Source organism: Mauremys mutica, chromosome 10 (assembly GCF_020497125.1).
Source record: "Mauremys mutica isolate MM-2020 ecotype Southern chromosome 10, ASM2049712v1, whole genome shotgun sequence".
Lineage (NCBI taxonomy): Eukaryota > Metazoa > Chordata > Testudines > Geoemydidae > Mauremys > Mauremys mutica.
This window is the reverse complement of record NC_059081.1, coordinates 31943936-31958253: the sequence shown is the minus strand read 5'-3', so window position 1 is coordinate 31958253 and position 14318 is coordinate 31943936. Positions and strand designations below refer to the sequence as shown.

Below are 14318 nucleotides of genomic sequence, written 5' to 3'. Positions count from 1 at the left end.
TCTTGAGCCTTTGGAATGCACTTGGGTCCCAATTTTCAAGTTTTTCTCTACCGTACTGAGAGATAGAAACTTAATTTTTTTTTAAATGAAAACTGAGATTCTCTTATAATCACTTGACTACATGGCCACATTGCATCCCTATGTATGATATAAATAAAGGCCAAATTATATGAAAGTATGTGATACATAGTAAATAAAAGTTGACATTGTGTATGTACAATAGCTTCCTTTAAAATTCCATTATTGTAGCCAAGTTATTTCTTTGTTTGTTTGTTTCCTTTTTTTGTGATTTGGATGTTTGAAAGGTTTAGGTTGGGCTATTTGGCACTCCTTACTCAGCCAAACTCCCATAGAGTTTTGTCTGAAGGAGTGGTGAATAGAGCGTTAAATGCCAATAACATTTCATTTTTAAAAATCCATTTGACAAACTTCTAGTTTTCTCACATCTATCTAAAAATAACAAAGACCGACAGGCTTTTTTAAAAATCCATTAAAAGGAAAAGCTAATTTTTAGAGCTGAGTTATACCATAGTTTATACCATAAAACCATAGTTGAAACCATAGTTTATAATAGAAGCAACAAAAGATGTTCAGCTACAGATGTGTTAGCAGGCATTGCTAAACATGAAGGATATTTTCTTAACATAAAGATATTATATAATGTTAGAACTGGAATTGTGGCACTTCTGGAATTGGATATACACTCTCAGATTCCAATCATTTTGCTTCTTATTTACTGTCTGCCACAACTATTCATTCCCAGTCCCTACCTCTTGAATGAACCCAACATGAAAGGTTCCCTACTTCTGAAAGGTTTGAAAAAAAAAAACTGGATTAAGTTTTCCTGTAAAGTTTTAAGTGAAGGGGCAAGTAAAACTGGACAGATTGTCATAATGGATTATTTTTGTATCTGCCTTCTGCTGAATCACATTACAATGATCCCACAACTACTTCTGTTATTAGTTTATATTTTATTATTGTCACAATACATGCCACAGTATTCTTTAGGAACAGCATTGTGGAAGGAATAAATGGTAGTCCTTTTAAAGGTATCAGTATCTGTTTGATATGTGACTATCTACTTCTGAAACGTAATCTAGACATACTACCAATAGCTTTAAGCCAAAGAGAACATATTGTTTACTTTGTACTAGAATCAGGGCTATTATATTCCCTAGACAACTGGTGGAAAGTGTCTTAGAAGTATTTGCAATTCATTGAAATTCACACTACAGCAGATTGATAGGTGCACTTGATGGTCAGTGCAGATTGACAACACCTGGACGTACTCTTCTGAAACATAAGTGGAAAATCTAAAACAAAAACAAAAAGCCATTTAGAGTGGAAGAAAAAGTTGTTAAATATAGTGGACATTCTTAGGATATTTCTGCAGTTCTCTTCCTGACTTTACTATATGTTGAAAAGGCCATGACACACATTAATCCATAGTCTCTGTTTTTATTACATGTTAAATTGCATTTGACCTACTGGGTGGCTTCTTTTTCCACAGATTTCTCAAAGGATAAATCTATTCCCTGCTCTTTACAAGGGGAAAATGAATGTGTTACTACATTTCTAATGGCTACAGATGAACAGGGAAGGACAATCATTCATAGCATAAAGCAGAAAGGTGAGTTGTTAATATCACCTTTTTAATATATGCACATTGTGAATTAAAAGTACAGATGGGAGAATCGAGCCATACATATTGGAAGATAAGCAAACTGAGATGTTACGTACAGTACTGTATTTTCTTGTGTTAATAGTTTTCTCTACCTAACCAAAGAAAAGCACCTCCTAAAATATTTCTTTCATGTGATGGTGAAATGAAATATGACCGTTTTTGCAATACAGGCAGTATGGAATAGTGAACTGAGCACAAGGCTAGGAGCGAGACATTGCTGATCTAAATCCAGCTCTGACTCCCTCTGTGGCCTTGAGACAACTCACTCTATCTCTGTTTCAGTTTCCTCATCTGTAGAGTTTGGATAATATTTCATTCTCTACAACACAGAAGTCATGTGAGGATTAATTAGTTAGTTTTTCAAAAGCACTATGGGAGTACTAAACATTATGAAGATGATGATGATGATGATGATACCAAATACCATCACATTACATGACAAATTACCTGTAAAATCTTATTCATATAGATACAAAAAATTTTAATAGATTAACAAGAATCCATAATAGTTACACTAGACTTGATGAAGTAAATATTTTATATTTTGTGCAAATATTTTTAAAATCATGCCCAGTCCACATATTGTAATTACATTTAACACAGCACTATTACCAAGTTTTGAATGATTTTCACAAAGTTACCCTAGATATTCAACAGTCATTTTTACTAAGGTATGTTCTTTCATTTTAAAATATTTCTTTATTTATTGTGTTATTTGTCTTTGCTTATCTTTCATGTAAAGATCCTAATCATGTGGGACATGAGAGAACACACTCCTCTTCTCAGTTATTAGATAGCACATTTCCAGGCAGTCAAATAAATTTTTGGACACACCTAGGGTTGCCAACTTTCTAATAGCACAAAACTGAACACCGCTTCCCTGTCCCTTCCCTGAGGCCCTGCCCCTTCTCAGAGGCCCCACACCTCCCTCTGTCATTCACTCTCTCCCACCCTCTCTCACTTTCACCAGGCTGGGGCAGGAGTGGGGGTGAGGGCTCCGGCTGGGAGTGCGGGCTCTGGGTGGGGGTGGGGATTACGGGTTTGGGGTGCAGGAGAGGGCTCCAGGCTGGGGTAGGGGATTGGGGTGGGGTGGGGTATGGGCTCTGGGCTGGGGGTAAGGCCAGAAATGTGGGGTTCAGGGTACAGGAGAGAGGTCCAGGCTGGGGCAGGTGTTTGGAGTATGGGGTCGCGTGCAGACTCTGGCTGGGGGTGCAGGCTCTGGAGTGGGGCTGGGGATGAGGGGTTTGAAGTGCAGGAGGGGGCTCAGGCTGGGGCAGGGAGTTGGAGTGTTGGAAGGGATGCAGGGTGTGGGCTCTGCGAGGGAGTTGGGGCGTGGAAGGGGACTCCGGGCAGGGGGTTGCGATGCGGGGTCCTGGCAGCACTTACTGCAGCTTCCAGGAAGCGGCCACCAGGTCCCTGAGACCCCTAGGCACATGGGTGGCCAGGGAGGCTCCTTGCGCTGCCTTTGCACCCGCAGGCACTGCCCCTGCAGCTCCCATTGGTCACGGTTCCCAGTCAGCTGGGAGCTGCAGAGCCAGCACTCGGGGTGGGAGCAGCACGCAGAGCCTCCCTGGCCACCCATGCACCAGCGAATGCAAGGACCTGGTGGCTGCTTCTGGGAGCTGCGTGGAGCTAGGGCAGGCAGGGAGCCTGCCTTAGCTCTGGGCCCCCGCTGTGCCGCCAACCAGATTTTTAACAGCCCAGTCAGTGGTGCTGACCAGAGCTGCCTGGGTCCCATTTCAACTGGGCATTCCAGTCGAAAACCGGATGCATGCCAACCCTAGACATACCCAGTGTCACACTTCTAAAAGTTAGTTACATCATTAAGGAAAGCACTGCACATGCTTTCTTTCCTTCTGGCAGTATAACTTGAGGTTTGGAAAATTTCTCCAGCCACTCATCTTCTTTATTAATTCTGTGTGCAGTGTTTCTGCAGTATCTGGGTCAGGAATTAAAGTGATTGCACTGGAAATAATCAGCTATTCCTGTAAGAATATTATTGTTTAATAATAGTAGTGTGCCATTATATACAGTAGCTTTATACCAAAGAATGTTGAAGCTAGGGTGACCAGATGTCCCGATTTTATAGGGACAGTCCCGATATTTGGGGCTTTTTCTTATATAGGCTCCTATCACTCCGCCCCCATCCCAATTTTTCACACTTGCTGTGTGGTCACCCTAGTTGAAGCAAAGCTTTACAATAAGGATAGAAGGTATACACATGTAAACTGCACTCCCCAGATTCAAGATCATAAAATATTTTCATAGCTGTATGATAGTTTCTTTATTAAATATATTTACTGTGTTTCTTTAAAGATAAGGATTGATAGAAATAGCTTACCGCAGGCATGCTGCATGCAAATGCTTTGCAGCATTCCCCCCACAATTCTGATGACAAACCTAAATTTTAATCTGCTGTTCCACTTCTGGGCCTCCCTGAAGCAGAGGAACAATTATGCTGTGGTTTTGTGATGTATGCAAATGTGAACTAAGATGAGAACACCATGAACGCTCAAAAGCTCATTTTCACTTATGGATCTGAAGTTCAGTCTGCATGAACAGCTAATGTGTTCATCCACTATTCAAACTAGACCTCTCAAAATGAGTTGCATAATGACATCAGTCAAAATAGTCATGCAAAATAAAATCTGTGTAAATTATGCCAAACTGAAACAAATTCTAAATGTCATCAGACCATGGTTCAGCAGCAAATTTCATAAAATAGTAACCTTCATTGACTTTTATGAGTAATACTGGTTAATATTAAAATGATTCTTTAATTGAGAGCTGACAAAAAGAACATGCCCTCTGGGCTTTACAAGCCTATGTTGAATTCTAGAAAAAAAAAATCTATCCCAGAATAATATTGATTTTCTATTCTAAAATGTCTATATTCGACCTAGGGTTGCTAGCTAGCATTTATAGAACCAAAAAAATAAATTAATAAAAAATTTAAGCCATTTAAAAAGTAGTATTGAACCTGTAGCATGGTAACACCTTATATTCACCATGGAAATAAAAGTGAAACATTTCCAAAACTGAGGTGCCTAGAATATTTCTGTCTGGTTCAAAGATGTTATTACCTGTTTTTAAACACAGGTACCCTAACAAACTTTACATATCCCACACCTGGACCCTTGTAATTAGCACCCAGATGTGTATAATGAACATTTATGCACTGAAGTGCCAAACTGAGCAATCAAATGTGTTATTCCGAGTCCTACTTAGGTGCTTTTGTTTGAAAACTGGGTGTCTGATTTGATGCAGTATCTCCTTATCCAATACTTCAGCTTACCTTCACTCCATCTTTATTCATGAGGTTTGGTCACTGAATGGAAAGGACATGACCATTTAAGATAGGGCTGAAAGTGACATCTGTTCAGAACTCAGAACTGACTGGATTCAGGTGGGCAAGACCATGTCTGTATTTTTATGAGTATATTCAAATCAATGAAGCCCAAGACAAAGCACCTTCAGTGTAGTTTCTAGGGGTCTGATCCTGCCCCACTGAAGTCAATGAGAGTTTTGTCATGGATTCTAGTGGGAGCTAGGTTAGCAATACTGTTTACATTATGGCAGTGAACATTGGAAAACAGTGGAAGTCTTTCTATATCTCATTTAGACCTGTGTGAAGAATTTAAATTCTGTTTTGCACGGAATTTTGATATTTCAAAATTTGGCTTCACTCTGAATCAGAACAAACCTGAACATTTCAAAATTCTCCATGAAAGAAAATTCCAGAAAAATAATAATTTTGGATCAATCAGAACATTTTGTTTGGACAAAATCAAAATGTTTCATTGATATTATAACTTTTTAAAAATGTTACATTACATATTGTAATATAAAGAAATCATACTGAATTTTAAAAATTCCAAACAAAAAGATTCAAAATAAAAAATTGAAATATTTCATCTTGAAAATGTTGAAATGAGACATTTCAACATTGTCTGAACTTTTTCCCTTGTTTTTTCTCCTAAATGAACTTTCTGCAAAATTGACATGATTTCCCAGCATTTCTATTTTCGAGAACTGCATTCTCTGATGGAAAATGGTTCTGTTGTAACTTTTTCCAAGCAAGTCTAATCTTATTTATTTGAGTCAAATCCCAGTCCCACATCTGAGGCATTTCAAGAGAAATCTTGGGTTTTCTTGCTTTTCTTTATTTTTGAGATGCCATTTCCCCCTAGCTTCTCCATTTCACCGATGCTATTTCCCTGTGTTAGTAGTCATCCACTAAACTGCCAACAATCTAGTCAGCATCTTTCCCTCTGCAATATGCCTGAGTGCCGTAAATCCAAGAAGTGAAACTATTGTGAGACTTCATGCTACCACTAAGCCATTCACTTTTCTCATTTCTTTTGGAAAAATCACTTTTAGATTTTTATTTTTGGTGTTCCAAATTTAACTCCAGAGAATCTGTATCTAGTTAATTTTGTATTAGAGCAATGGGAAACCTCCGTAGTGAATACTTTTTACCCTTGCAGTATAATCCTTCTGGGCCAGTTTCTCAAACCTTTTCATAAGCCTGGTTTGAATTTCATGGAAACCTGAGCTAAATGGTGGCTTCAGCTAAAACTATTTCAGATGAGTTTCACTTTGAATTCTTGGGTTTGTATTCAGGGACTGGAAAGGTACATGAACTTGAAAGAAAAGGCACATGCAACACCCAGCAAGGAAAACCAGAAGGTTTTTCTGAGCTGTTTTCAGTTAGCTATACTTGTAAATAACACTCATAGCTTGCTTTGTTTCTACAGATTGCCCACAACCTCCAAACATTCCGATGATAATGTTGGGTGTTTCTCTTGCTATCCTTCTGATTGGCATTGTTCTACTTTGTATATGGAAATTGCTAGTTTCTTTTCAAGACCGAAAAGAGGTTGCCAAGTTTGAAGCAGAAAGATCAAAGGCCAAATGGCAAACGGTATGTACTTGCATTAATTTTATACAAATCTCTATGATTTGGCTCAATGGCTCTCAAATAATAAAGGAATTGGACAGATTTCCCAAACCATGCTTTTGTGTCAGTAGATTTTCACTATATAGCATGCTATAAATTAAAATTGTAATGAGTTTTTAGGAATGAATGAAAAATAGATGGATTTTAATATTCTTCATTTTATTTCTTCCACACACAAATATGATGCACTGAGATGTTGGTTTTTTAACGAACAATTGGGCATCTAATGAATAATTTTATATGCAATTGTTAGTAAATAATTTGATTAAGATTAGAGGCACAATCCTGTTCCCATAAATATCACGTTCCTTTTTCCCTGTTCGTTCTGCCTGGAACTTTTGCTCTTTTGCAAAAGTCTTTAAATGAAAAGGGCTGGGAACCATATGTTCAGTAAGCTTTTCTAGAGAAGAGTGGAAGGGATTTTAATGTATTATGATGTATTAAATAGTGATTCATTGACTAAGGCAAAGCTACACAGAGCAGAGTAGCATCATGATTGACACACTTCAGCAGGACCAGTCTCTACATATTCTCCAGCATCTGAGAAAGAAAAATAGGTACAGCTTAACTCCAAGAATGTTTCCACAATGCCTTTGGTTAGCCAAGGCTGGTAAGAGGGAGGTGAAGGAATAGAAGAGCCATCAGGAGAGAAAATAAAGAAACTTCTGAAGGGAAAATCAGTGAGGCCAGATAAAGGGCACTGGAAACCAGCATTAACATACCTTGTGTTAGCCCTGAAAATCCCTGGGGGTTTCCCTAATTAACCATGTGGTGCAGTCTGAAGTGGCTGACTACAGTAGAGCTGAATAAAATTCTGACAGCATATGTCTTCCACCACTCTTGCTGAAAGTGGGAGAGAAGGTATTTCCAAGGCCTGTCAGCTGCCCATAGTGACACTGGTAGGAGATGGGAAGCCACTGCCATGCCCCAAGAAGACTGACAACAGATAAATGAAAGATCACAGGCCTGTGGTGGGAGGAGACCTCTTGGGGAATTGGGAGGCCATCTGAGCATTCTGAGGTTTACATGCATCTCAGGCTCAGGATCCTGAACCTCGGCTAAAAGTTTGTGTAAAAGATAAAGAAACCTCATTTTCATCCAAAGCCTGGAACCACAGAGGTTTTCTGCTTGCTTCAGGTTTTATTCTGAAAGGAGTGCATAGCTTTGGAGTTGCCATATTGTTATATTAAAAATCCCAGGGAACCTTCTACAAGAGTAGGGGTGAAGTGAGCCGCCTAGAACTTGCAATGGGCAACAGAGGCTGGATCACTTGATGATTACTTGTTCTGTTCTTTCCCTCTGAAGCACCTGACATTGGCCACTATTGGAAGACAGGATGCTGGGCTAGATGGACCATTGGTCTGACCTAATATGGCTGTTCTTATGCTATGGAGCTAGGTGTAAGCTGTGAACTTTGTTCCAAGGTTTAGGCTCATCTCTTAAATAGCTGATGCATTTCACCTCAGAAATGCCTGTACTACATGAGTAAGCAAAATCAGAGAGCCTGATCTTGTGACGAGTTGAGCATCCTCAACTTCCATTGACTGTGAAGACTGAAGGCCCTCAGCAGCTCAGAGCATAGTTTGGAAAGCACTTTGAGCTAGATTGAGCCATTAAGCTCAGCCCAGAGCAAGGGACAGTGTGCAACTGTGCCATTCCAAGAGAAGGTCAGGCAAAGAATTATGTCTCAGAATTACAATTCCACTCCAGTTCTCCCTTTGCTCTGATGGGGAGTAAGTTACTTCATCTTTGCTCCCCCACCCTGTGAACTCAGCCAGCTATTCTGACTGGTGAGTAGTGTGGTGGGACCCAAGGTTCCCACTCTCTGCCCCATCCATCCCCTATCTTCCCCCCACACACCACTTGCTTACAGTGGAGAGTCCTGATTGAGCATTCTCTGATCTCCCCCAGAGCCACTCTCTGTACAGCTCTACTCCCCCTTAGTTCTCTGCATGGCCAAATAATGGTAATGTCAATGTTGCTATACAACAAACACTTTAGCTGCCTCATTATTACTACTTGCATATAAAAGAATAAAAGCAGCATTTTGCGAGAACATTTTTATTCAAATAGAAAACTGTTACATAACATTTCAGTGTGTTGGTAACAGTAAAAATGGGTTAACCAGCAGACCTGAAAAGACATGCAATATCAACTGCAGATTAGTGAGTTTCTGCAGCTTTGTTTAAACGTGATTAAAAGAAGCTATGAAAAAAATCATGTTAATATACATTACATATACTAATTGGCACAAATTTGTGTTTTTATAGAAAAAAACAGGCTTGACAAATGAGTACTATCTTTATAATTAACTGAGCAGTTTAACGGTGAATCATTCCTCCCTCCCCTCCAAAGTGACTACAGAACATTTTATCTAGGATTAGCACATAATTGAAATTAAGGTGTAAACTTTGTGATTCTTTTTTTAAAAAAAAGTCTAAAACAGAAAATAACATGTTGAGACGTTACATGGGTTGGTAATTAATTAAAGCCAGAACGGATATGCATTACCTAATAATACTTATCTAGCACCTTTCATTTTCAAAGCACTTCTCCATCATCATCTAACTAATCCTCAGGTAGGAAAGTATTATTAGTGTCATTTTGCACACAGACAACTGAGGTAGTTAAGACCACAGAGGGAATCAGTATGAGAGCCAGGACACCTCACCTCCAAGTAGCTGCATCTGACCAGAGTTCAAGTCATAATAACATTGACAAGCTGCTGAGAAAGCTGAAATCAGCTTCTGTGGGTCTAGAGTGGGCATCGGGGATTCACCCGAAGATTGTAAGAATGAGGGAAAAGTGGAAAAAGAATGGAGAGAATTTGCCTAAAAATCCCCAAAAAATAATTCAGGAAACTGTACTGCAAAATATAATTATACCATCTGTGTAATTAGACAGTTGAAGGATTCGGCAATGTGATGGGGAACATTGAGGAGTCACATTTCAGTGTCAATGTTGAAAGCAGAAATGCCATCTGAAGGCAACTTTTAGATGCCTACGTAAGGAAGGTGGTTCAGTGAGGGACTGGCCTCAAGGGGAGAAGGAGTGCTGTAGCTCATTGTGGGTGGTAAATGACTGTGTGTTAAGAATTTGGACAGCTTTGTAATCCTCAAGGCAAGAATAAGGATATCTGTAGTTTCAGATAGCACAAAACCGCTGATACCACTGGAAGGGATCTTATTCCACAGGTGCAGGCCAGCAAAGCACACTTGCCTGAAGGGGTATTGATGCATGACTTCTCCTGTATATAAAGTGTTTCATTCTGTAATAAGTGTACATGGTGTTCTGACTATCATTTTAAAACACATCTTTTGCTGCTTTTACTTGGCCCATAGTTCTGAGTGCCAGAAATAATAAATCTGTCATTTGATTGATTATTCATAGTTATATGTGATTACAACTGGGAAGTTTTAGACTGATCTGCCACTCTGTTACATCTGCTATCAAGAGTAGCCTGCAGAGATCAAGTAGGGGAATGGTGGCATCATAAACAATTTAAATGACCCTTTATAGAAAACACTTTGTATAGTCTTTTCCTTTTAGAATGATCCAGTCATGATGCTCTACATGAAAATAATGTAAGACACATGATTAACTACATCTTTGGCAACATACTGTTTGACTAGATTTGTTTTTTTTTAACCTGGGAAACAAATTTGTTTGTTGTTACATTTTTCCTAGTTCTGGATTGATTTGTTATGCTCTGTGTAGACTGATCATAGTTATGCCATATTACGATCTTCAGTGGATCTTCACATGACAAATTTACTGTGCTATATTCTGTAGTGCAGTAATAAGCACATTTCTTCCACATATAAGGAATAAAAGATACTACTGAGTTTGTGTGTGGTTTGCATTACCAGACAGGAATCATTTACATGATGGTGACCCACACTGCTCTAAAGCTGAAAAGGTAGCATTAAAGTTAATGGGTTGCATCTACACACATGTACAAATGAGTCAATGGTCAAATGGCAGATTTAAGAAAAATTATATTTAACTTACTAGCATTTTTCTTTTTTCTTTTTTTGTTTTTGTTTGTTTGTTATTTTTAGGGAACAAATCCCCTGTACAGAGGCTCAACAACTACATTTAAAAATGTAACTTACAAGCACCAAGAAAAGCAAAAAGTGGACATTACTGCAGATTTCTATTAGCACTTCAGACACTGGAAAATTAGTTTTACTGACAAGAAATATAAAAGCACTATTTCGTTTCTATTTCTTTATAACTGATGACATGGATGTTTATTAGCACATCTTAGTGATATAATTCAGCTAGAGCAAATATATTTTGTGTGTATTGAAGGTGCTGTAGATAATTTTTAGTCATACAGCAGTTAACAGGAACATTACAAAGAAACACACTTAACATTCAGACCCACAAATTAGTCTTAAAGAAGAAAGCACTGAAGATTTCTGTGGAATTTGCTCCACAAATAGAATAAAATTCACCATCAATAAGCACATTTTGGTGAGTCTAACTTGTATTTGCTATTTATGGTGAATTTGACTTTACGTTGTTCACACTACAATGCCACACATATGGTGCATGCCCAAACACAATCAGTCTACGCTGTTGGCTTACATAAAATAAAAGATAGGAATTTATGAATGACAAGACTAATGCAAGCAGGGCTAGAGGGTCCTGATGCCAAACTATGGGCCTGGACAATGATTTAATCAGAAACAACTGAATATATAGCCTAGCTTACATGGATCCAAAGCTTACAAAAATATCTCCTCAACCTCTTTGCCTTTCCCTCTTTCTTTGCCTGTCTCCTTCCCTGCCCCTGACTCTTCTCCCTTTGGTGTTCTACCTTTTTCTTTAAGGACCCATTCTAAGGCACTGCCAAAAGTGAATCCTGTTTAAACACAGTCAGATCACTTCCTCCTCTTTCCTCTGAGTTCTAGTGGAGAGGTTCTTGTACAAAACAGAAATGTTTGTCATAGTTCAGAAAACTCAATAGAGCAGCTTTAAACCTGATGATGACCCTGAGGGTTCTGAAAAATCTACCTCCTGTGCAGAGATCCCACACAAGGCCTATACAACACTTAATCCTAATTAGGTTTCAAGATATGCCTAGGAGCTGCACAGGCTATTGTGCAAGCACTTTGCATAGAAGAGAATTTAATACATAAGGCACATTTGTAATTATCATACCTATAATAGCATTGTTTTGTGGATACCACACATACAAATGATGAGATTCTTAGGTGTCCATAGCAGCAGCGTATTCTAACCTGCAAGTCCATTTATTCTAGTACAAGAGAATATATTTGGCCCTTTTGGACAGTTTTTCAAAATAAGCAGTTAATAATTACTAATTCCACTTGGTATTCATGGCGGTGACTTTAATAAGGACCTTAAAAACTCAGTTTTTAACTAGAGTTGCTAACTACTTGCCATAGACCCTTAGTCAAAAATGCTGATGGCATGCACAGTACTGAAAAAAAATAGCTGATGTGATAACATGTTAATGACACTATCAAGACTTTTTTTAGAGAGAAAAAAATACTGTATTGACCTAGGTATTAGTTTCTTCTGAAATGTTTTAACCTTCTGGAATCCATGGTAAAGAGATTCAGAGTGCAGACTATTTTTACGACAGACACATATGCCATCTGAAAATATTTTTTAAAAAACATGTTAACCTATTGACAGGCTAACAAAAACTATATTTTTCTCTTCAATAAACCAAAATTTTGATCTAAAAATCCTTGTAGGTGGCCATTTTGAAATAAATATTTATTCCAACAGCATGTGCAACTTCAAGCTTTTATGTCCATACATTGCAAATACAGGATTTGGTGTGAATTGATTTATCACGTAGCTCTGACTCAAACCTGTTTTTCTGGGCCTGATCCAAAGTCTACTGAAGTCAATTGGTAAGGATGGATGAGCCCTTAATGTCCGGAGAGACATAAAAACAGATGTCCATTGCTCTGCGGTCGTCACCTCTCTCTATTTGAATTGCAGAATATCTTTTAAACAGCTTGAAATCAGTTCAAGTTGTTCTACCTCAGTAACCAGACTTCAGACTAAATTCCAACACACCAGAATGATGTATATATTGCTCTGAAACTTACAGCACATATATTTTATTTTATTTGTTAAAATCTCAGCTCTTTCCCCAAAATAGTTACAATGGAACCTTGGCTATTAGTTAATGGAAGTTTTGTTTGTTTGTTCAGATAGAAGCTGATTAACACTATTCATTAATGGATTGAGACCTATGATGTATATTTGTGTTCAAAGAGACTTTTAAAACATCTTTAGAAATAAGATGAGACAATATAACAGCATATGAAATAATGGCAGTGTGAAAGGCTTACTGTAAATCTAATCACTGGAATAAGTTAATTAGGCATCTATACTTTTCACTATTCTTTCACAACTCATAGTGGAAGCTACGCATATGCAGAGGGCCCAGATCTGCAGTCCTTCCATTCACTTAACTCATACTGAAGTCAGTGAAAGTTACATATAGCATGAAATCCTGCTTCCTTAACCACATGAATAGTCCCACTGAGCAAAATCATGGCTCCATTGGAGTCACTGGGAGTTTTGCCATTGACTTCAATGGAGCCAGGATTTTACCCACTGACTTCAGTAGGATTATTGCACAAGTAAGGATAGCAGAATTTGGACCATGGAAAGAATGTAAAGGTAAAATAGATATTACTTCTGTGTTTGGTTTTAAAGTAAAAGTATAAAATCAGAATCATTTTTAAAAGATTAAAAAGCATCTTCCATTTGGTAGCTCGAAAGTAACCAAATGCCTATTGTTTTATTAAACACTTTTTAAGTTATATTTCAGAATGGCTGACTCAATGGATCAGTAATAGCAAGAAGAGCCTTTCATCTTTAGGTCACCAGTTTATATATAGAACAGCTCTGTAGTGTTTGAATGTTGTTACCCTCTGAACACTGTTCAGTGTCTCCTAATGCACAGACTGAACTACAGAACTCATTCATCCCCTGGCAGGGAGCCCTGGCAGGCCAGAGGCACGTTGGCAAAGCAGTGTGGTGAAGAAGGCTGCTTGTGCTGTACTAGTTCTGTGCATAGAGGTTTTCAGGGCTCTCAGTCAGGCACTTTTTGCCAGAATGAAAATCAAGAACAGAGAAAATACCCAATCTCACGGATAATTTACTGTTATAATTAATGGGCCCCATTGTGCAAGTCACTATACGAGAGTCCCTGCCCTGAAGAGCTTACATTCTGTAGGAGACCTCTCAAATACAGATCATGCTGAAAGCTATTTTTAATTAAAATATGTGCTGCAAGCTTCCCAGAGGTCATACAGCATATTATAAAATGTTGATCAGAGACCAGTGGCATTTTCCCCAACTCCAGGAGTGGGGTTTATCCTTTTAGTTGGATGGTAATATTTGTTATCTTGTAGATACTTTTAGCAAACTTTTACAACCCTTTTTTCCTTTTTCAAACTCTGAGTGTCCATGTGGTGGGGAAGGAGGGGGGCAGCGGAGAGGATGGAAAAGTCTTTTTTTGCTATTGTCATGGGTGATGTTTTGACCTAAGGCTGGACCTGGAGAAAGGGCAAAACATTATTAATAGATGTACTTCTGTTCACTGAAGAGTTAAACTAAGTAAATAAAAGAATGTTCATAACATTTTTTTTGTATTTGTGTATCTGACATACATTA

General features: G+C 38.3%; 1 protein-coding gene across 1 annotated transcript in view; it reads left to right on the top strand.

Annotated features, from left to right (window-relative positions):
- The window catches only part of ITGB6 (integrin subunit beta 6), a 46280-nt gene extending 31962 nt beyond the window's left edge, over positions 1-14318 (top strand). The window contains exons 14-16 of the mRNA XM_044978517.1: positions 1511-1630; positions 6442-6608; positions 10706-14318. Of these exons, the coding sequence (XP_044834452.1) occupies positions 1511-1630; positions 6442-6608; positions 10706-10807 (389 nt within the window). The 3' untranslated portion in view covers positions 10808-14318. The remainder of the gene's footprint in view (positions 1-1510; positions 1631-6441; positions 6609-10705) is intronic.